The sequence below is a fragment of the Leptosomus discolor genome, chromosome 10 (assembly GCF_034619465.1).
Source record: "Leptosomus discolor isolate bLepDis1 chromosome 10, bLepDis1.hap2, whole genome shotgun sequence".
Classification (NCBI taxonomy): domain Eukaryota; kingdom Metazoa; phylum Chordata; class Aves; order Leptosomiformes; family Leptosomidae; genus Leptosomus; species Leptosomus discolor.
The window spans coordinates 10,184,395-10,208,250 of record NC_141400.1 but is presented as its reverse complement, the minus strand read 5'-3'; the positions used below and the strand labels follow the sequence as shown (position 1 = coordinate 10,208,250).

The following is a 23,856-nucleotide window of genomic DNA, read 5'->3' as shown; positions in this document are numbered from 1 at the left end:
CATCACCTGCGAATGTGGACACAAGGTGTCAGCCAAGGAAGTGAAGAAGCCAAACCTCCGGCTTTATACACTTAACTAAAATGTTAATTAGCGTGCGCACACACAGACACAGACACACACACACACACACACCCCACACACACCCCTGCTGATCCTCCCCTCTGCCAGCCTGGGTGCCACGATAGACGTACCAGCCCGAACTGAGCCTCCCATGGCCAAAGCCCAACTCGTTAGTGCTCTGCCAGCTCCGCTCGCCATGCAGCCACACAAGCACTGGCGAGCCGGGCGGCAGCCGGCATGGCTCAGCGCCAGGAGCAGCATGCCCATGGGGATATGGCGTGGCACCGCCACGGGACAGTCCCTGCATGGCCATGCAATACGCCAGGTTATGTCACAGGCCCCAAGTCTCTCCCTGGCACACTCACCTGCTGCTGGGTGGCGCTTGCTCCTGGCATGGGGCATATGCTGCAGGCAGGCGAGTGAACACCGGTGTCGGGGGGGGAAGCAAGACAGGTCCCGATGCTACGTGCAACGTGGCTAACATGGGGCTGCTGCCTGCACAGCCTTGCATATGGTCCTTGCAGCCCTGTGTGGGCTAGGTGGGTTACGGTCACCTGAAAACTGGGGGCTTGCATGTCCCTGGCTGGCAGGCAGTGAGCCAGGAGCAGGGAAAGATGCTCTTGCATGTCTTTTTTCCCTCCCCTTCTTGCCTACCCCTCACCAAGCACTGCATGTGTGCAATACCACAGCCCTCTGCCAGAAGGAACTTGGGCTCTGGGATCCAATCCCTACTTTTGCCTGAGCCTTTTCAATTAATGCAGCCCCATTCCATGGCCAGCCTGAACCCCCAAGAGCCCCCCAGGACAGGCAGAATCTCTCTCTCTGCACATCCCCAAAATCAGCAGGCTCAGCCTACTGGCTTGAGCTCAAAGTAACACAAAGGGCACAAAGGTGAGACCCAAGTAGCTGTTGGGGTCCCTGTGACCCTCACCACTCACAAGCACTGCTGTGTGTGTGTGTGGGGGGGTGAGCACAGCCAAGGCTGTCTGGGTAGATGGACGGATGGCACATCCCACTGATGCGGGGCTGGGAGGGTCAGCTGTGCAACACTCCTCTGTCTACTGGGTCAGAGGGATGGGAAGAAAAAGCACAGCTTTACTGAACACTGTTTAACCTAGCAATGGCATTTCTCCTTCTCATGAGCACTGGGGTACACATGGTGCAAAGTGAGGACCAGGCTAAAACCCCACATGGGGAGCATCAACACAGCAGCAGCCCCACCAGCCACAGCTGTACAGGGAAAACATCCCCCTGTGCCAGAGCAGCGTGCAGCCACTACACACATACCCACACCCGACCACTGCTCCTGCAGTGCCTCCAGCACAGAATACCCATGAGGTGAGCTGGGGCGCAGCAGCAATGGAGGAGCTGGGCTCTTCACGGCCAGGAACCATAAGTCAAAAGTCCAAGCATCGTGACCTGCCCCAGCCTCGTTGCAAAGGATGTTGCAGCCAGAAGCCCTTGCTGCAAGCCCCCATGAAGCCAGGCAATACAGCACCACGCCCTTCTTCTCCTGACAGACAAAAACACCCAAGGACAAAGACATACTTCACCTGGGGATAGCTCCAACACAGCATGAGGAGCTGCCATTGCTCCAGGCAGGAGAGCGGCACACCTCCCAAGACACCCGCTGTGCAGCACCTCAGATATGCACCAGTGAGACACAGGTTCATAAGGGTGCTTGAAACCAGTCAAGCAGTTTCTTTTTATTTCTTAAAAAAAACCCCAAAACAAAAAAGAAAAAAACCCAAACCCACCCACCCCACCACCCCGCAATAAAATAAATCAATCCCCTAATGATGAAAGTATAGATACGGCATTTACACAGCTACATCTATCTTCCGCTGACCCCCCACCCGCCCGCAGAAATGCAGATTTATATGCGCTTACATAATACACCAAGACACGGACAAAGGAACGGGCTTTGAGAGCCTGCGAGAAGAGGGGGGGGTGCAGCGGGGGCCTCCAGCCTGCCAGGGGTGTGCCAAGCCACAGGACCTCCCTGACAGCCGGCTCTTCTGTCCCAAGCCACTGTGATGCCCCGCCTTGCCACAAGCCCTGGCCTCGGGGCTGCACTGGTGGTGGGCACGGAGGGAGGTGGGTCTTTGGCTGAGGGGGTGATGCGCCTTGTGGCCAAGCTGAGTACCGAGCCTCCCAGCCACCCTCCTCATCCTCAGGAGGTAGTCGGGGACTTTGGCCGCATCTGACATGCAAGGTAGAGAAGAGGCACAGCCTGGCAGAGGGCACACGTGGCTGCTGAACCAGGGGGCACATATTGGGTGAGGGGGGCAAAGCTCTGCCAGCCCAACGGCTCTCGGCATCTTCCCAACAGCCTGTGGTCCCTTCGCAGATGAAGAGTGGTAGGAAGGGGTAAGGCTGCAGATGGTGGCATCCTACTGAGGGTGACCCCCCAACTAGGCACTCACCCTGCCTTCCTGGAAGCTCTTTGGGAACAAGGGAGCAAGCCCGTCACACGCTCAATGAGCCAAATACAGTACTTGTGTCAGCAAAATGAAGCACTACCAGTTCTGAGGTTTAGTCTGGGAGGAAAGCAGAAATAGCCCTCATTTAGTAAGGAGGCCACAGAAATAGCATTGTCCCCTCTGAGGAAAGGTGGGGGCAGTGAGGTCTCCGAGACAGAGAAAAGAGAGACACTTCTGAGATTAAAAGGCCATTTGGCAAAGAGAGAGCAAGGACACAGTGCCACAGGGAAAGGGCACACAGTCCTTCCAGCCCCTGCAAGAAACTGCCAGAGCAGACGGGGGACACAAGTCCAGCCCCCTTCCTAGATACAGTGGGGGCTGGATTTGGCCACTGGGCAACTCTGGCTTAACTCATCCTGTTCCCATTCCTTTCCAAAGCAAAAGGGATTTACTGGAGCAGGAGATGCGCAGAGACAAGGCAGCATTGTTCCAACCCACCCTGCAACTCTCCCGGGAGCACATCAACACCTCGCAATGCGCCACGCAAGGAACTTTGTTATTGGATTGGGTTGCAGATATATTGCTTACTGCCAGCTCAGGTGAGTCAGCCTGATTAGGGACTGATGTGCCACCAGAAAAAAAGGTAGGTGGAAGGGAGAGGAATCAGATGGAGACAGGGGTGCATGCATTCCCACAGCTAAAAAAGAACCTTGGGGCTTCTGGATATGAGGCTGGACTGGGATGGTCGGGGCTTCTTTATCAGATCAAACCAGGACTGGGACAAACCGCCCCATCACCCTCCCAGAATGACCCTGGCCTGAGGCACCACCATTTTAATTCTGTGTGCAGACAGAGATATCTTCAACTCCACATTTCCAGGGCAGAAAATACGGGACAGAGATGGAGGCAAGTGTTTCGGGGAGTGGAGAACCCTGCCAGCCTCAAATTAGAAGGAAAACTAGAATTGTTTTCAGCAGCAAAACCATGTGGCTGCAGGGCTGCGGCTGCAGCACTTGCACTTGCAATTAGGCTAGAAAGGGCAAGAGGGTTTGGTCAACAAGAAATCCACAGAAGCACCAGGTTTAAAGCTCTTCTGGAGATAGAAATGTGGCCCTGAATCTGCAAGTAGCCAAGTACAGAAGGGCAGAAAGCAGCACTGGGGAATGACAGCTCATCCGCGCTCATCCTCCCGCTGGGATAAGCAACACTGCAGGCAAGATTAGGCAGGAATGTCAGCACGGAAAACCCCAGGCTCTGCTTGACCTGAAGCCCCCCAAACAGCCCGCCACACAGGATGAAATGCAAGTACCTGGAAGACAGGCAGACGGGGTGACAAACAAGGCAGGGAGCCCCTGAGCACCAGACACGCCTTGCAACTGGTCGTGATGAGGAGCTGAACTCCCACATTCTGGATTGCACTTGATAATATCAGCACCTACTGAAGGACCCACGTCCTGGCTGCTGCCCGCCAGCCCAGGGAAGCTCTGTGGGTTGTGGGAACGGGTGGTCCCCTATTAGTCCAACAGGCAGGGCAGTCTGTGTGGGAAGGAAAGCAAAGCATCCTCTTTTCCAGGGCTTTTGGGGTCATTTTGGTCCTCTGTGCCTTGCATAGTATTCTTCAGCTACCGAAGCAAAACACCTCTTGTTGTTTGGTTGCAATACTGCATGGGAGAAGCCTGCATAGCATCCTGGACCAGCACAGAGTGTGTGCGTGTGTGTGTTTTTCTGTTTTTTTGTTTTTTTTTTTTCCACCAGGAGGATGTTGAAGTTAACACTTGTCGTTGTAGAGCAGAGAGGGACCAAGGGACAGTCCCGTGGCATGCATGGGGAGGGCAGCGAGGCACTACCCTTAACTGGAGTGCAATGCCTGTGCCTGCACATGCAGGCAGAGCCACAGGGACCCTGTTCTCAGCAACCATTCCTCCTTTATGCCATGCTCCCTATGGCTCTGCTACACACCTGGACTAAGCAACGTGACCTACAACATCCGTCTGTGACCCTGAAGTTTTTCTTTGTTGGCACAATCCCACGCTTCACCTCTCTCCCTGGCTACTGCCATATTTCTTTTTGATTCGCCATACAGGTGGCAAAAACGTCTATCAAGGTCCATCTCCCAGCACGCAGAACCATGACAGCCATCATATGCCACGAAGCTTGGCCAGAGCAGCCCCGGCTGCACAGCTAGGCTGCCGGCACAGCCACAGGAGCGAAGTGCTCGGGGGGACATGGGGAGGAGGGCGGGTGGGAGCACACGGGTGGAGAGGGGAGGCCAAGCTGCTTCCTCCATGCTGCTGCCAACAGGCGCCAGCTGGGATGCGTGGGATCTCAATTACTATCTTTTTTTTTTAAAGCCAGCCTCACGGAAAACTATAAATTAATCTGCTAATTAAATATTCAGGTGAGACACCAGGGAGCCTCCAGCCGTGCAAGCAGACGAGCGGCTATGGCTTCTTACGCAGGTAATTGGAAGGGATCCAGCCCTCCCAGCATGGCCCCCCAGTAAGGACCTTGCAAAACCACCAGCCACTGCTGTTCTTCTCACGAACTTCAAACAAAGTCCCTTCTTTAAAGCTGTTGGTCTCCTCGTCGCCTTCAAAATCTGCCACTGCCACATAGAGAGCTTCCCTGGAGATGTCCGGACTAGAGATGGGGGCTGAGGTCCTCTCCTTGGCTTCCCCTCTCTCCACTGGCTTGGATATAACCTTTTGGCTTACACTGCTTTTCACTTTGGCTTCGTCTTGGATGGAGGCAGAGAGGAACGGCTTGGCTTTCGGAGGAACCAGCATAGGCCTCCCCGGCACTGGGGATGACCTGATTTCAGGTGCTTCCCGTGCTGGGGCCCTGAGCTCCACCGCGGGGCTGGACACAGGACCCCCCGTTTTCTTGGGGGGTGGTGGTCTGCGGGGTGGCACAACAGGGCGCTGTGGCGGGGGCTCCCTGGCACCCGAGGCATTTGCTGCGCCCAGGGGTGCTTTGGGCAGCGCTTCTTTCGCAGTGTGGCTGTCCAGCTTGGGCAGGGGTTTGCTCTCCATGCTTGGTCGCTCCTGAAACCTTCCAGAAGCCTCTGAAGAGACCATAGCGTTACTGAAGGAGCTTTCGCCGGCAGCGGTGTCCTGCTCAGAGGGTTTCTCTGGGCATTTTGCAGGTCTAAGCTTGCTCCGCAGGCTGCAAATGTCCAGTTTATCATCAGCTGGAGGTGGGTCAGACCGGGGGGCTGCAGCGGGTTTTGGCCTGATCTGAGGTCTGGACTTCAAGAATGGATTTTGGGCAATGGGGTCAGGCTTATCCTCCACAGGCTCAGCTTTTGGCTTGGTTGGCTTGACAATGGGCCGGAGGTTTGGCTTCTTCACTTCCTTGGCTGACACCTTGTGTCCACATTCCAGTCCCATTTCATTTTTCAGCTGGAAGAGTTTGCCCTTCTCCTGTTTCAGCTCGGGCTTCTTGCTGTCCTTTGGGGCTGCTGACTGCTTGGGTGGGATCATGGGCAAAATCACGCCTGGGGGCTTGGGGGGAGGCCTCTGCCTCTCCAGTAACTCACCTTCCGATTTAATGATGGACTCTTTCCTGGGCGGCAGGCTAGGCTTCTCCTCTGTGTCACGGTCCGAGATCTCCTCGTAACCACCGGCGAAGGCTAGGTCCCCGCTCTCGGGAGCCTCCTTTCCCTTCCAGTCTTTGGCCCACTTCCCACCACAGTCTGTACCGTTAGGAGGAGCCTCTGGCAGAGGACGACACGGACCTGTCGCTTCCTCGCCGGTGCTGCTGTCAGCCGTGGCATCGCCGAGCCGGAGCTGGGCCATCTCGTTGGGTAGCGGAGCCAGGAAATTTGGCCTGGATGCATTGCTGGTTTTCTTGTACTTATCAATGAACGTGGCGGGGGCCCAGCCTTCCTTCTCCTCAATCTGAATGTACCACCAGCCGCTCAGGTTTTTCTCAATAACCTGCCAGGAGAAGAGGAAACCTCAGGCATGCGTGCAGGAGCCCTCTCTGCACAAAAGGGGATGCTGGGCGTCTCTGAAATGACGTCAGGGTGGTGTATGGCCTTGGTGCCTCCCTGACCTGGTCACCAAAAGCCATGTAACCACAGGCCTGGTACCCTAACAGGAGGGGGACCCGCTAACCACCTCTGCCAGGGAAGGGGACCGGCGCGCCGGGTGCTGGCAGCGGCCGCTGCGGGGCACTGTTGGAGCGATGAAGCGGCACCGGCCGCACGACCGGCCACCCCCGCGGCACGACCGGCCACCCCCGCGGCACGACCGGCCACCCCCGCGGCACGACCGGCCACCCCGCGGCCCGGCGCTCCAGAAGCGGGGCTGCGGCCTGGGCGGGGCTGACTCGGCCGCCGTAAAGGAAACAGCCTCGGCGGGAAGGACAGTTTACACTTTGAAAAGCAGAGTCACGTCTGCAAGAGGGATTGTGTCAGCAAAAGCGGGTGTTCCAGGAAAGCAATTCTGGAAGGGCTTTTAACTTTACACCTGGCCTAACTAAGAAAAAAACCCCACCATTTGTGGTGTGGTTTTAATTTCCATTCGCTCAGACAACACAGCACCCACACAGTTGAGGGACAGGAGGCCACCAAGAGCACCATAGTCCACAGAGGCAATCACGTGCCCCATCATACAATCATAGAACGGTTTGGGTTGGAAGGGACGTCAAAGATCAGCTAGTTCCAACCCCCCTGCCATAGCAGGGACACCTCCCACTAGATCACATTGCTTAAGGCTCTATCCAACTTGCTCTTGAACACTTCCAGGGATGGAGCATCCACAACTTCCTTAGGCAACCTGCTCCAGTGTCTCACCACCCTCAGGGTGAAGAACTTCTTCCTTGTATCTAGTCTAAACCTGCCCTCTCCCAGCTTCCAACCATTACCCCTTGTCCTGTCACTGCAGGCCCCCAGCCTTCTTGTAGGCCCCCTTCAAGCACTGGAAGGACACTAAAAGGTCTCCCCAGAGCCTTCTCTTTTCCAGGCTGAACAAGCCCGGTTTCCACCCAGAACGCCGTGGTGAGCACATCTGCCCTGCCTGAAAAAGGTCCCAGGGCAATGGGAGTCTGAAGCACTGCACTGATGCGAAGACGTGGGAAGGGAAGATGACAGCCTCACCTCTACTTTCATTCCTGCCTGGAAGCTGATGCCATCAGGGATGGTGGTCTGGAAGTCAGCAATGGTGTAATATTCCTCTTCCACTTGAGGAGGGACAGGAGGTTTAGGCAGGTTCAAACCACGTGGCTATGACAAGAAAAAAGAAAACCCATCAGCATGTTTCTACAGCAGGCGTGCCGCAACATCCACACAGTCCACCAGCCTGCAGCATGGCCAGGCCAGGGAGTTCGGCTGTGCCCATACAGCACCCTCACCAACATAAACCATTACCAGGCTGAGCAGAAAATTGCTCAGTGCCAGAGTTCTCGCTGACGGCAGTCACCCTCCCCAGAGGGAGGGAGCCAGTCTGCAGCCTCCCACTGGCAACCCAGCCCTGTGGGACAGATTGGTCAAAAGTTCATTTAAAGACCACATGCAAAGAGAAGAGTCTTAAGACAGCAGGGAGGCAGCATGCGTACTCCAGCCTTGACCAAGAGCTCTTTCAGTGCTCCTCTCCAACTCCCTTTGCCATTGCTGCTCTCCTACATCAGCTGGCACTTACTATGGTGAGATCTCGGCGAGGAGGGGGTCTCTGCCTCATCTTTGGTGACTCTGTGGAGGAAGAATTTCAGATGCTGTTGAGTTTCTGGCTTTTGGTCACACATGTGTTCATAAAAGACAAGCGAAAGAGAAAACAGAAAGGCAAGGACCAAGCCTGCCCCATGGGCAAGGACGCCAAAGGAGGAACTTGTCTGCCTGGTACCCAGAGTGGCATGGGTCACCCTGGTTTTGAGGGCATCCCACTGGAAGAAGAACCAGCTTTGCACCATCAGGTGCTGCTAGGAAATGCAGCTGAGGTCACCACATGAAACTGCTTGTACATTGCAGGCCTGACCCAGAAGACCTGGCCTGCGGAGGGGTTAAAATGCCCCAGCTTCTGAGAGGAGAACATCTGCAGTCTGGGGTGGGGAGGCCTTTATCCAAATCACATTTGCTGATCCTCAGCAGGTCCCTGGGCAGCACTGTGCTCATCCCCCATCTGCCTGTGCAACGTCACCTCCAGACCTTGCTGCAGAGCTCACAGTGCCTGCAAAGCCTTCTGCCTCCCTCACACCCTGTTACATTGCCCAAAAGCCTGAAGGAAAGGCTGCACTGACACCCCAGCCACCACCAGCCTCCTCCCAACTGGTCACTTACTGCGTCGGATGTCAGCATTGGGCAGGGGACGGCTGTCAAATCTCCCATCCCTTTGGCCAGCGAGCGCATCCTTCTCTCGGCTCGCCATGACCTGCTGTCGGGAGATGCCATCCAGATCCAAGGCACACGAATGAGTAGAGGAGCCTGACCCCAACTTCTGTGAGAACATCTCTCCATTCCCCTTTTTGAGGTAGGAGGCGGGTGCCCAGCCTTCTTGGCCCTGGTACCTGCAGTGGCAACAACGGCAATGTCACTGTGCAGAGCTCCTGCGCTGTATCGGGGCCACGAGCCCTCCCCGCAGGAGGGATCCACTGCACTCGAGTGGTGTTCAGCCATCGGACATCCCCGTACCCAGAGCTGACCCAAGGTACTGCATGATCTGGGCAAAACGAGCTTGCCAGGTGCCATGCTCCATGGCACGTGGGCACCTGGAGAGCTCCAGCCATGACTAACACTCCCGTGCAAGCCGGCCGCAGCCAGTGGGCTGAGGGCTGGGAATGGTATGAAGCCCAAATTCCTTTTCACCTCAACAGTGGCACCCGTTCAGGAATGAAGCACACTGGCAGGGGAAGCAGAGGGGAAAACCAGAGGGCTGCTGCTAGGCTCGATTACCTGGACTTTGGAGAAAGCACAAGCCCTCTGCCTGAGCGCCGGCAGCCTGGATCCCTTCCCTGCTGTAAATCTGCACTGTTTAGGAGAGAAACCAGCCCTGCAATCTGATTGAGAAACCACATCCGTGGAGTCTCCCTGCCATGCTGGAGGGTCCTGTGCCAGTGTCAAAGACTCTCCCCGCTGGCTGGGCTGCAGCCACTATGCTCAGATGGCACCAGCTACTGAGCTTGTAATTGCCTTTAGAGCTCTTGTGGCAGCTCTCCTCTGCTTAAAAAGTCAATGGACGTTTTTCTGGGGCTTTGTTACTGCCAAGACCACAGGTTCAATGTAAGGTTAAGAAAACTGCAGCACGTGCTCCCACCCTGCTCAAGTCCAGCCGTTTGCTAGACCACAGACAAGAGAAAATGAGCTTCCAGGAGAAAACAAGTATCAGCTCAGGACGATCTGGAGTCTTTGGCCACAGCACACCCTGCACACAGCAGACCTAGCCTGGCCAATGGCTTTTCTCCACAGGATAACACAGCCAGAGGATCCAACCTGCCTCCAGAACACTCACTGGTTTTCCTATCAGCAGCACATGACGTAAAATTAATGCTCTCAACACCGGTTCCCTTTGCACTGCTGGGGCATGTGATGCCGTGACGCAGTCCGCCTCCCTGCACAGGAAATCGGGGGATTTTAAAAACGTTTAACCACAGCTATGCTTGGCTGAAGCCCTGAACGTCAGCTAGCCTTAGTTTGTAGGGATGAAGAGAAATGAGTTCTGGTAGCCTGCCCTTCCCAATACCCTAGACTTGCCTTTGGACTGTACATCCCACGTGCATTGAGTCTCTGCTTTGCAGAGCCCCTGCTGCAGTGCCAGGGAAGAGGAAGAAGCAGGAACAGTACCTGATTTTCCACCAGCCCTCCAGGTTCTTCTGAATCACCTCCACCACAGCCCCTTTGTCCAGGTTCATTTCATCCTGGTCTCTTGCAGTATACGGGTAAATAACGGTGTACTTCTCCTCTGTTGGAAAGAAAGTGCAGTTTCATGGAGATACTGTTTTATGGAAACCTGGACTCAGTTGAACAATGGTTAAATGCTTTATATAATGATATTTCCTGTTGTAATACAGCTGCAAACACACAGAGATACATAACGATTCACAAAAGAAATGCCAGTGAAATGTATTTCAAACCAAACCCAGCTACATTTTGAAATGTAAGCTTTGGTGAGCTAGTCTGGCCCAAGGAGAAGTCAGTTAAAACAGTTCCTCCCCTCCCTTAGGAATAAAGACTATCATTTATATGACAGCTCTCCTTTCACCTGCTCTTCACAGAAGCCCTTCCATGCATCCATTTCAGTTCAGATTTCTTTCTCACAGCCTTTAAAGAAGAACTGTCCTCTATACAGGAAAGAAATCCCTCAGGCATCAGGGAGCAACCCCACACATACAGACCTGCTCTCACGCACAGCTCTCAAACTGCTCTACAACAGCAGGTCTACTTCCCTGTGCAACAGCTGGGCCCCCCAAGACATTGGTCAAAGTCGTGAGGTGAGCCTGGAGAAGAGTCTGATGTCCTGTTCACCAGACCAAGTGATGGGACATGGATGCTCCTCCCTTAATGAGGAAAGAGAAACATCCTGATAGCCATACGGACACATCAGACAAACAAGTCCAACTGTCCACCCCTCTCCCTCACCTTGTCCTGCCCTCTCTGGAAGAAACCCAGGAAAGCAACTGCCTGTGCTTAAGCAGTGCCACAGTAGGGTGAAGGCCATTTTGGGAAAAGTCTACCTCCAAACCCCACACCTCTGGACATTCATATTTCCCCACTGTGCAGGTTTCCTGGATTTGTCTTCTTGGAGGAGTACAGCCCTTGAAGGGCTTGATTTCCCACTCCTTTCATGCAAATGAGTCAAAACAGAAAATCTCCTGTCACATCCAGCAAAACTAACCTGGCTCTTCTCCTCCTGACCCCTTCTGAGACACCAACCCCAGGGCCATGGCTCAGAGGAGTTACTTTTACAGGAACTAAGGCAGTAGTTGCAAGAAGTCTGCATACACGTGTTGAGGGAAAACAGAAACTCCAGCCTCTGTACCCAAACAAGCCTCAAGAAGTGAGAAGGAACAGCTGACAGAGGAAAGAGAGGTGGACATGAGTGGGCCTAATGGAAGGCTAAGGAGCATGCATGGCACGTATTGAGGACTGACACAAGCAGGATTCATCACATGCAAAGCAAACAAACATGCCGACAAGGCTCCAAGCACACAAAACACAGGCAGCCGAACAAGACGTCCACCTTGACCCCATCCATTGGTGTACAAGTCCCCAAGAGTCCGACGACGGCCAACATGCCTGGGAAGAGACCAGTATCTCCATGGGACTGGGAAGAGCATGTTGGGGAAGCAGGAGAAGGACAAGAGAGGACGTAAGGAGGCAGCACTTCAGGTCCAAGAGGAGACAGGGCTGACACCAGAAAGTGGCACAGAGATTGTACTCACCTGGAGCCCCCTCTGGGAGGCCTCCATGGTCTGACCACACCCCCCCCCCCCCTCCTCCATCTCTCCAGAAGATGAGGGGCTGAGCCAGCTACAGCACTGCTTTGAGCATACAGTGGTCAACAGGAAGGATGGGTTCTCCCAGGGCGTTTCAGATTGCTGTTCTCATAAAGTGAGCTCATGCATGCTCTTTATTCTGCATGAGTTTAGAAGACATGTGAATTGTCCTAGGACCTGAGCTTTGCTCCTCCTCCAGTACAGATAAAACAGCTCCCTGGGGCCTAAAGGAGGCATTGGTATGGCAGGACTGAGTGTTCCCTGGAGGCAGCACCTTCAGCCCCTCTGTCGGGGTGCAGAAAGGCCTGCAGTTACACTGCCAGTATCCAGCTGCCCTACTTCTGCTGCAGCACTGGAGCAGAGCACTGGCCAGGCAGGACCATTACAGGCAGACATGACTGAACAGCACATGTGGGTTTGTCCTTCCCCGGTCTAGTGTCCTGCCTAAGTCAGGGAGGGCTCTGCAGTCCTGCGAGCAGCTCAGTGCAGTTCAGCAGGAAGAAGCTGAGGCAGGTATCTCCAGCAACCTCTTACCTCCATCAGGCTGCATTGAGAACTCATCCTGGACACCATCCTGGGCCTCCAGGCAGGTCGCCGGCACCCAGCCTTGCTCCTCCGATGTGCTCACAAACCACCAGCCTGAGAAGAAAACAGCAGGCCGCTCAGCTAAGGGCTCTCAACAGCCAAAAACTCTCTCCTACCCTCCCCTCCAAACCACAAGCCTGGGGGACTTTGCCCCTTCCTTGCTGCCTACATGGGAAGCTGAGGTGACCCCAAAGCAACAGAGCCAAGCGCTACCTGAAAAGGAACACAGACAGTAGCACGGGAGAATTGCAGCTGAATGGTATCTAAATGCACAGTTCCCACCCCATAAAAAACAGGAGAGGCTCTGAGAACTGAATGGCTCCAGCCACTGCATTTGCTTTCTTTTTTTTTTCCCCCCTTCATTGTTCATTTTCCCTCAGTCTGGATCAGCAAGCCCAGGCTAATTAGCAGAGATGAATACACTGTCTGCAAATCAATAGCTGACTCCTGCTGCGCTCTCGCCTTCTTTACATTTGTGGAAACAGCAAATTTTAAAAGCTAAGAGCAAATGCAGGATTAAAACATGAGCTCTCCCAGTGGAAACCTAGCCAGCTCCGTAGCGGCCACAAGCAATTCTGGGCCACCCTGGGTGTCCAATCAAAATAAACGCGTGCTCCTCGGTTATTAAAAGCACAAGCTATTTGTGTCTTTAGGAGGAAAAACATAACGACTGAGCATTATCCTCGGAACCTCACCAGTGAGTCATTTAGAAAGACTACTAGATTGTTGCGGAGGGAATCAGCAGCTACCTGCATGGAAGGGAAAACCAGGGCTGACATTCAATAAATAAATTATTTGCCATAGCTTTTGAATTGGCTGTGCTATTAGGTTTCACTTGCTTCAGGGTTGCTTTTATTTTCCTCATTCTCAAACATAGCTGCTGGTGCAACTAATCCTCTGGGGACTGGCTTTCCAGAATTTTAAAATCTGTTTTCATGATTTGTCTTTAACCCCCCCTAAGCAACTTCTGTTAACTTCAGGGAATAAATTCCCCTTTTCAGCAAAGTCCAGAAGTTGGGCCCATGCCATGACTTGATCCCTTTCCAGAGGTTAAGAAACACATTTAAGTTTTGAAGCAAACGATAGCTCAGCTGCCTGCCCTGCTCCACGGCTGGGTGCTTCATTGTGTTCAGAACCAGGAATTGCAAACGCACAATGGGGGCTTTCACGGGCGCCATGAGAGTGTCCCCCTCTGTCGATAAAACAAGCCTGCCAACTCCAGGAATAGCTTTTGTCCTCAGGACCCATCAGCCAAGTTTTTCAGCACAAAGAAGCATAGAGACTGTAAAAGATGGACGGCGCCTGGCGCTCAGCACATGGGTAATCAGACCCTTCCTTTAGAGACAGCCCTGAAGTCTTATCCGTGCTCATACAGACAGCCTGCAGACTGAAGCTGCTTCCTCCACCTCCCACCTCAGCTGACCATGCAGGGACATCCCTGTGAGGTGCCTGGAAGCTGGCCCTATTAAGAAAACGCCGACAATACAGGATTGCTATTCCTGCCCCTACTCTGCGATGCAGAGTAGACCCAAAGACCTCTGCCAAGCCAAACTCTCTGTACCTGATTCGTTCTTCTCAATGATATCCACCAACTGGCCCACGCACAAGCTGATCTCGGAGCTCTCCTGCTTCTGGTAGTCCGCCACCACGACATACTGCTCCAGCACCAACGGGTCGACCGACGCAGAGTCAGCTCCTGCACAGGGGGGACAAGAACCGACCCGTGTGCCAGGGTCAGCACCAGCTCCCAAGAGCGCAGGCTACCACTCCCAAGCACCTGCTGGCCTGCGAGTAGTTCCAGGACACCACGAGGACCCCAGCGTGAGAGACGTGAGCCAGAGACTTGGGCAGAGTGAGGAAGAGTGAGACCAAACCAGCAGCCAGGTGAGATGGGTACAGCCAGGTGAGACTTTTGACTTGCTACCCACCTTCCTGCTCACAGACAGAGCCATCCAAGCAACCCCACCAGTGCCACAGATGCACACAGCAGCCTGGCCCCTGCTGTCAGAGAACGAAGGGGCTCTGGGCAGTCTCCTGTGCACTGCCATCAGCTGCCCCCACGCATGGACCAGCTCAGACCCCAGCTCAATACACACAACCCGCAGTGAGTTTTGCTGGTCCTGGCTAAAGAGCCTGGACAGCCAGGTGGAGGGGTGCATGTAGGACAGAGCAGCATCCCCCTGTCATCATTGCCTTTATGCATTTCGGTCACCGTCTCACCACTCACCAGCACGGCTTGCTCGCTCTGCTATTTGCTCCACTAACTCTGCTCAGCTCCTCCTGCTGGAGATCCCAATTTCACGTCAGAAAAGAAAAAAAAAAAAAAAAATACCCCACGGAGGAGCAAACGGGCAGGATCCACCGGGAGCAAAGCTTTCCTTCGGCCAGGAGGCCTGTCACCCGGGCGAGGGGCGCTGCGGCACCGGCTGCGCAGAGCGCGGGCGGGCTGCAGGTGGCACTGCGGGCTAAGGCCAGCGCTCCTAACGGGCCCTTCGGGCCAGGGGACACCCAGGAGCCCCGCCAGCCGCCTCGGCCAGGGGACCAGCAGCGAGGCACAGCAGGGCAAGGCTGGTTTGTATTTTGCCAGCGCGTTTTCATGTAGGAGAGCGCTCTGGACGCGGCTGCCCGCCCCCCCCCCCCCCCCCCCCCCGCTCCGCCCGGTGCGGCTTGCTACGGTAGCGCCGCAACCGCGGTTTCCACTCGCATCTGTCCCTGCTTTAGAAACACGGCCCCGAGCCTGTCCCGACACACCGAGCAAAGCCGCCCTTGCCCCACCCGTGGGCAGGGAGACCGCGAAGCGACCCGGGGCTCCGCAGGCTCAAGCGAGCGGGCACGGCGTGGGCTCCGGCCCAGTCCAGCCTCTTCAGCCCCACCGAGCCGCGCGGTCGCTCGGGCCCAGCCCCACACTGAACCAGTCGCAAGGCGTTCGGTTACCCAGAGCACCAGCAGCACTTGCCCCATCTGCCTCCAAAAGCCTCCAAGAAGCAAAAAGGTGTCAGAAACTCTTGCCCACGACTCCCCTCCACTCTGAGCCCTGGCTCTGGCCTCCAACCCAACATTTTGCCTTGCAGCTTTGCAACCTGTCAGGTGAGGGCATTATCATATTCCCCCGTTCTCCCCAGGTGTGGTAAAAATTAATTAATATTTCCCAAGTGCTTTGGAAATAGGATAGTGTTAATTATTATAGCACGAGTGACACAAAAGAATCACACACCCGATCATGGGTCTTAAGTCAAATTTACAGGGGCTGTGCATATACTCTGAGCAGGGAGCCTCAAGTTTTGGGCCAGGGCAGACATCACATCTGGCCCAGCCCTCTAGCTGCTACGGCATGGCAGATATACGGGACAATTACCTCCCAGTCTCTGAAGGGTGTGAAATTGCATAGAGTGGTGGCCCCTTGGGACAGTTTGATGAAATGCAGCAAAGAAATTCAGACTGCATTATCAGGGACAAGCTTCTACGGGCAAGTGCCCCATCGCATGAGAGGTCTCAGTCTGACAAAAGATCTTTCCTATGAGGGAACCTATTGCAGGGCAAAGGTTCCCCCATAGGAAACCTAGGGTGGCACAGTCATCCCAAAAGGGTATGAGTAGAGATGGATAAGATCTAGCAGGTCTTTAGCAATCCTAGGATGGTGTCCTGCCTCACAGAGAAGTTCTGTGCACGGGGTCACAACCTCTCAAACTGGTTCTGAGAAAGAAACACCACAACAAAGATTTAAATGAACAATGCATCTTCAGGTCAGTCTAATCTAAAGGAAGAGGAGGCAAATTGTCCATGTTATTCTGCTATAAACAGCACTCTGCAGAGCTCCAGGTGTGCTGGCCAAGTGCAGAGGATCTGTTACCGCTAATAAAAGCTTCTTCCATACCAAAACCCAGAGGTGGGGCACTAGACAGAATTTAAAATAGCCCTCTAAAGTGAATGGTGGATGCTAGGACTATCTGTTCTACTAGCTCAGTTAGAGGTTTGTGCTCAAAGTGATCAGAGGATCTACCCGGCCCCCAAGAGAAGAATAACAGCTGTAGGAAGAGAGAAGTAGTCTCCTTTCTGCCTCCCTCGCTATAATTACACCCATTGCTCTGAGGCTATTCGTAGTTTCAGCAGGCAATTTGGATCTTCCAATGTACCTATTAAACTAGCAACAGCAGTGGTAAACTGAGCTTGGAGGAAGAAGTAGGAGTTAATTTCAGGAGCCTCTTCACCTGGCATAATTGTCCTCAACCACAAAAATACACACTCAAGTTAACAACAGAACATCTTCTATATGGGCAGATTTGGGTCTCTTAAAAATAGCAATGGTGTGTAAACCTTACCATTTAAGATGGGAGACAGTACTAAAGGTCTGCAGCTGGGGAGGGGAGGAAGTACAGACCAGAGCTCACAAGAGAGTGAGTTTTGCAGATAGCTGTAGGCAGGAGCACAGACTGCATCTCCTGAACATCCCTCACTTGTGAGACTGACACAAACGTGGCCTAGAGAAGGGATAGGCATTGAGTCGAGAGACCACTGAGGTCCCTGGACTGGACTTACAGAACTGATGCTTGCTGTGGATGCAGGAGAGACACCAAGGAGATGCATTCAGCGCTCCAGGCAGTGCACATCCCAGCTACCAACCCAAGGACTGTTCAGTGCAGTGACCTTCTCTCAAGACAGGTCACATACGGGCCAGCCCATAAACCTTTGCAGGTTTTGTTTGACCAGGAACTTGGTCATACACCCAAAGAGTTGAGAGGTACAAAACCAGTAGGAAGTCTCATAGATATGAGGTTGCTTGCGACATTTCCAACTTTTCCAATTTCTGGCTTTGCAGTATCCATGCCAAAAGGGAGAACTTTCTTACAGGGCTTGGACACTGGTGCCTCCAGAGGGAAACAAAGAGCTCAGGACTGAAATAAGGGAGCACAGATACTTGTTTTTGAAGCCTGTCCTTGCTGTACACTCTAGCCCTTGCCTAACACATCTTTCAAAAATGTCACGCTTTGGATAAAGTTTCTTCCTCCCAGTCCTCTGGCCTGTGGTAATTGGATCCAGTGCTCTCAGGACAGCCCCTGTTCTTCCAGACATGGTGAGTTGACGAAGAGGAGTACTGCAAAAGTTACTTTCTTCCTGCTCTCACGTGAAACAGGTACTACATGCTGTGCTGTACTCTTTGCAAGCCCTCTCATCTCTCCAGGGATTTTTCCAGAACTGGAAAATAATCACATGGAAATATCATTCACCAGTGGAGTTTTAGAAAGGTCCCCCTATAGCTGCTGGAGGATACAAGAGCTGTTTTCACTGTCTCTCACTAGACTGCATACTGTGGTTTGGGGTCCCTACGCCATTGCAGGCACATTACATAGCACAGCAAAACGGACATGGCCACACAAGAACATATCTAAAATAAAACTGGCGGGGGGATATTGGAGCTCTCTGCCAGCCTCCTTGGGCAGCTCCACCCAAATATAAACTGTAGACAGTTTCAGGCTCCCCTGCACTAAGTCAGTGCTGCAATGAACCCATGACTCTCCATCTGTGCTTGCTGTTGAACTGCAAGAGGAGGAGAGGATAGAAATGCTCAAAACAGTCTTGGGGACTGACATGATGACTACTTTTAGACATACGTACATCAGTGGCCAAGTCAGCCTTCAGAGTCCCAGAGCCTGGCGAACAATCCACCCCCCTGCAAGCTGCAGGCTGTATGGAGCCTGGGCCCATGCCTAGGGCTCACAGACATGTGGGACTACAAATACTGGTAAAAAAAAAAAAAAACAAGCAGAGGAAGCAGATTTTATTTCCACTGCTCACTTACACTGGGCCCTCCTCTCAACAGCAAATGTCACTTGAGTCTCTTGGTCACCAGAGGAGGCTGAGGGCAGGTAGTACTTTACCCCACTTCGCATCCCAGTGTTTGTTCAAATCCCATTTCAAAACAGGGCTTGCTGTTGCCAGGAGCTCAGGAGCTCTTTCCAATGCCCTCCTGAAGAGCAGTTTCCCCCCCCTCCAGCAAAGCTGGGAGAAGTAAGCAATTGGGAAATTGTTTATTGGAAAATTCTTGTGATTTTTGCTTGTTAGCAGCTATTGGATGCCTCTCGTCAGGGAGATCCAGTATTGAATAAGCCTTTTTTGTGTCTTGCTGCATATTTGCTACCTCAAAGCAGGACTGGCTTGAGGAACCAACGAACTATTAGGAACTTCCTCAAGGTGTAAGAGGAATCAGGGTGACAGCAGCAGAACCAAACTTTCTTTCTGCTGCCAGAAAACCTAAGACAGTGAGAGGAGTCCCTGAACCTGTCTGGCACAATGCATCAGCCCTTTGTAACGTTACTGCACACCAACATCTTTTCCTGATGGCTACTGCACATACGCCAGGTGCCATGGGCAAAACATTGCATCCTGCCCTGCCAGAGCAGGCCATGGCTTGGACATTACCCAAACTCTCCCTTTTCCCTTCCTCTCAACAGTGTCAAGCAAACAGCATCCCAAAGAAAAATTTCTCTTTGACCTCAGTAACATCCTTGTGTCACTTACAAACCCACCAAGCCAACAGGATGGCAGAGTGAAGCTGCCCATAAACCTGCAGTGGGAAAGCAGGATGAAGCTGTGTACACAAGCAGGAGAAAAGCTCCTGCTTCTCTAACAGCCAGCATCCTTAAATTGAATTCTGCCCCCAAAGAACAGAGTTATGCACCAGAAATTTTCTTCCTCTTCTTCTCAACCCTAGAGAGGCCTTCTTTTCTCTTGCCTAAGCTCGGTGGACAGGATTCAAAGTGATCTAAACACACACTGATCTCATAGAGAAATGTAACACCCTTCCCTTACTCACCAAATGTTCCTGCTGAGACACAATAGAAGTTTTGACCATGAGGGAGATTTTATCTTTATTTTACCTCTGTTTTATCAAAAGAGAGAAGAAGGAAAAAAATTGTAGCCTATTTTTGTCCCCACCCACAGCCAGACACATCTCTCTGCCTCCAAAGCTAGTTGAAGACCCACCACTTCAGCACAAGAAAGCTAGTACAAAAACTGCAGTCTGCTTGCAAATGGCTCATGAGAGCTATAAAATGACCATCCCAAGGTCCAGCTTTGACAAACACACCTTGCAGCAGTCAGAGCTTAAGAAGAAAAATGTTGTCTGAAGCTTTTAACCATACTGGTAAACCTCTGCTAGTCAGTCAGGAGGGCATCCAGTTACGACTTGCCCATGAGAACAGACCAAAATCAGGAGCCACTGTTCAAGCAGACAATATCTGAGGTTTTCATATGCATCCTGCAACTAGTTTCAGTTAAGATGCTGGGCCACCATCAGTTCTCGAGGGAGGTATGATCTGCAGCTCCAGTAGAAAAGTAGAATCAAGTTTTCAAGTCTCCCCTGTATCTTCTCTCTCTCTCTCCTCTGAGAGGAACCCACTCATCTACAAGTGAACTTGCTTATGCAGCTTGTGGCAGCACCAACTCTCCAGCCAAAAACCTTTCCACAACCTATGCCAGCAGAACATCCATCCAGCCAAGACTCAGACCTTCCTTCCCAAAGACCCTCGCACTATTTTTATACCTTCTGTGGCTCCAGTACCTGGAAGATGTTCTTCCTAATCCACAAATTGAAGGCTCTTCCCCTCCTGTCTCCTCTTTCTGGGAAGCTCAGATAACTGCTAAAACACACCAGCCAGGGAGTCTTTCAGAGGTATTCCACTCTCTTGAGGAGCAGGAGTAGAGCATCCCAGACCCAACCATCCACCCGAAGGGTCCCAGATGGTGCAATCATGAAGCAGAATGTAATACTGCATCAGGAGACTTGCAACCTCACACCGACCACCGTGCAGCTTAGACCTTCCTCTGGACTTGGGAAATTTTGGCATCCCCATCCTCCTGGCTGCAGACCAAGTCCTGCCCTTCACTCAAGACCTGTGACACAGCCCCTGTGTGTGGAGCTGTACCAACAGGCAAGTGCTAGTCCCAGCCTGCTGTACCTCCTCTCCACTACTGTCCCATGTCCACCAGCCACCACAGAAAGCTATGGGGGACGTGACAGCTTCTTGCAAGGGGCTTGCCCACCCAGCCTGAGCCTGTGTCCCTTTGGCAAAAGGCAAAGCAAGAGCAAGGGCCAGGTAGCAAGCGGCTGTTAGTACCTCTCTGCAGGAAAGAGGCCGTTCTCTGGATAAACCCTGATGGAGGAACAAAATGACGGGAGACAAGGCATGAGGTGGGGAGGGAAATGAACTCGGGGGTGGCAGCAACAGTGGCAACAACTCAATTAATGAGTGAACTGGGAAGCCAGCGCAGCACGGAGAGCTGCGGGTCCCACCTTTGGGAGCACCACAGAAGGCGCAGGGGACATGGGACTGGGACTTGGAGGCTGCAAGGAAATCCCAGGTGGATAGAGGGGGCATGCTGTGTCGGGGAGCCCCACGGGGGAGCACAGCAGGGGTTTGGCTCGCAATGGGGCCAGGCCCTCGCCCCGCTCCAGGAGACCACGGCTGTGGGTGAAAGAAGGAGCTGGTGGAACCAGCAGAGAGGAAAGGAGTCCTTACCAGACCTCTTCTTTCCAATGGGCTCCCTGAAAAAGAGAAGGAAGAGCGTCAGCAGAGGGATGGGGCAGTTGGGTTGTTGGCCAAGTGACAAACCCACCCAGGACCTGGCAAGGCCGCTGACCTCCCTCAACCAGCTAATGTCTCCATGGGTGAAACAGGGCATCACCCGCCTCGCAAACAGCCTGTCTCTCCCCTCTCTTCATTTACTAATTTAATGCTTTTGCCTTTCCCAGGGTGAGGCTCAGTTGCTGGCCTGGCCTCGTTGGTGGCTTGGTCTGACAAGCCACAACTCCCATGGCAAAGGCGGGTGGATTAGGATGATCTAGCAGCAGTGCCAGGAGCTGGGGAAGCCCAAACCCCCAAAACTGCTCCCAGCACAGACCACAGCTCCCACAGAAATGGGCACCAGTTTGAAGACGTACAAAGAGGGAAATACTGAAGTTCCTCCACGTCCCATGCCTCTTTCAGGGACAAGGATGGGGAGGGGTTGCAGAAAGGGCAAACATTTATACCCCAAAATTGGACAAGTCGTTAAAGTGTTGTAGAAAGGATGAACACCAGGGCTGTGCAGCAGCAGAATTGCCTCCAGGACACAGCAAGCAGGAGCTATTGGTGGTTATGAGGAGGCAATGAGGTAGCTTCAGCCCAAGTCCTCTTGCTATGGCCAGCACTGGCCACACTCCTGACGAGATGGCTTAGAAACCTCATGTCCTGGGTCCCTTCTCTTTTGAATGTTGCCAAGAAACATGGTTGCTGAACAGCCTCAAACCCAGAGCACAAGCATAACTCTCTTCAAGCACAATGAAATCCGAGACATTTCACAATTAAAAGACAAATACCAAATCAATGAAAATATGGGTCCAGAAAAACCTAAAAAAATCATGGGTAACAAACCAAAACACCCAACCAGCCTGAAACACAAACAAATGCACCAGCCCTGTCCCCAGCCCAACCACAGCAGTCCGCGTTGCTACAAAAAGGGCTCTCAACACTTCCACATAACTCATCTCTGTGGCCTTGAAATGCTGCTGTAGTGTGGGGTGATGGTAACCTGCTGCCTGTTCACTTACGGAGGAGACTGCTTTCCCGGGTCCTCAGACTCACAAGCACAACAGATCAAGACCATCTGGCCCACCTGAAATATTCTGGTACCAGGCGATCCTTGTTACTTCCAGGAAGAGTAACAAGCACAGAGCAGGCACTGGAGCTCCGAAGGAGGAAAAGATTCACCTAGTGGTAAGGGGACCCTCCCTGAGACTTCAAGATGCCCGACCACTGCTTGGAAAGACAGCTGGACCAGCCCAGATGGACCCCAGAAGTCACTTCATCTGCTTATCAAGTCCGCGGGCAAAATAACCTTTCCCCCTCCTCCCCTTCGTTTTCAGGACAAGCAGAGAAATCCCTCCATGCTCAGCAAGAAAGCCAGCCAGACCTAGGCTAGGCTTTGCTGTCTTTCAAGCTTATCTGCATTTTCAGACCATAATTACTGCAGACATTTTATTCCCCTAGAGCGATGGGGTGATGCGGGGACTCGGCTGCCTTCAAAGACTGTTCACCCATCCTGGCAATGCATTGTGCTTGCAATGCCTTATCTTCCTGGTTCTCCCTTCCCTTTGCACCTTAAACTTCTGGTGCCCCTCCATGGAGCTATCAATAAAATTAAATGAAATGTAACAAAGGCGGACTACAAGCAAACAGGACATTGTTATGTAAAAATAGGAGACTATCTGTTAAGTTCAGAGTTCACAGACTGTGCAAAGACCTGAATATCATGTCCCAAGTGCAGAGACCAATGGAGGAATGTACTGGACAGGGCATCCCAAAGACATTTCTGAACAGAGACCACACTGCAGAGCTCAATCAAAGTTTATCAATAAGTGCCGTTAAATTTGCCCCAGCTCAGTGGTGCAGCAGGGAGGGGAGGTGAAGCAAGGCCAGATGAGCATGCTGATCAGCAGGTGGGCACGGCACCGTTGTGCTGACAGGAGGGCGCTGATGGAAATAACTGTTTTTCCCCTGCCATCTGCTAAACCTATTACTGTAACTCATCCCCCTGTTTCCTTTCACCGGCTGCTCTGTCTGAGTGAGGGGGCAAGGAAGGAGCTGCAATTTCACTTTGCTGCTAGGTTGTTCCTGGCATGGATATAAAGAGCTGCAGGTCTGAAGACCAGCTGCCCCAGCCCACCACCTCAGAGGGGACAAGAGCTCAGACAAGACAGGAAACAGCAATAAACTCCCAGCAGCATCTACTCCTCCTCCGTTCCCCGGGGACCAGAGAAAGGCACACGGCAGAGCTTGCATGCACGGCTTCCTGGAAACTGGTGGCTGCAGAAGAAAAGAGGGAAAGGCCACTCTGCCTTCCACTGTGAAACTCATTTAGCTCACAGCCAGGCTGTGCAGATGAGCCAAGCAGTCACAGCACAATTACAAGGCACCGATACACAGCTATAACTGTGTGCCACCAACCAACTCCACAAAGCTTCCCAGGTGGTAAAACCCAGCACTGGTTCTCCAGCTGCTTCCCAGGACTTTCCCAGTTCCTTGTTGGCAACACTGAAGGCAAGGGTTCCTGTGTGACCAGAGTCTCACTCAAAGCACTGAGCCAACAAGAGAGTCTCAGGGTGCAGTGGGCTCAGTTCAGTGTCCTTCAAGAACCCGTCTACATTTAGCCTGTACCCGGGCCTAAACGTAACAGCCGCTCTATCACCCAATGAACCCTCACCAGTCAGGGAGGGGAATCAGGAAAAAGGAGAGAGGACCCATAGGTGGAAGTATCACAGATATAATGAAACCACCACCACTACAAACAGAAAATACTTAGCTAAATGGATATGCTGTCATCA

At 52.9% G+C, this 23,856-nt stretch overlaps 1 protein-coding gene across 3 annotated transcripts in view; it reads right to left on the bottom strand.

Moving 5' to 3' along the window:
* Positions 1-4,924: 4,924 nt before the first annotated feature.
* SH3PXD2B (SH3 and PX domains 2B) overlaps positions 4,925-23,856 on the bottom strand; it is a 76,516-nt gene continuing 57,584 nt past the window's right edge. The window contains exons 6-15 of one of the 3 annotated variants that reach the window (XM_086470963.1): positions 21,014-21,039; positions 20,612-20,647; positions 14,059-14,193; positions 12,447-12,551; positions 11,657-11,740; positions 10,261-10,378; positions 8,761-8,987; positions 8,126-8,175; positions 7,585-7,710; positions 4,925-6,421 (exon numbers count right to left, since the gene is read on the bottom strand). In XM_086470963.1, coding sequence (XP_086327089.1) covers positions 4,925-6,421; positions 7,585-7,710; positions 8,126-8,175; positions 8,761-8,987; positions 10,261-10,378; positions 11,657-11,740; positions 12,447-12,551; positions 14,059-14,193; positions 20,612-20,647; positions 21,014-21,039 — 2,404 coding nt within the window. The remainder of the gene's footprint in view (positions 6,422-7,584; positions 7,711-8,125; positions 8,176-8,760; positions 8,988-10,260; positions 10,379-11,656; positions 11,741-12,446; positions 12,552-14,058; positions 14,194-20,611; positions 20,648-21,013; positions 21,040-23,856) is intronic. The other 2 variants (XM_086470964.1, XM_086470965.1) reach the window with 2 other exon arrangements.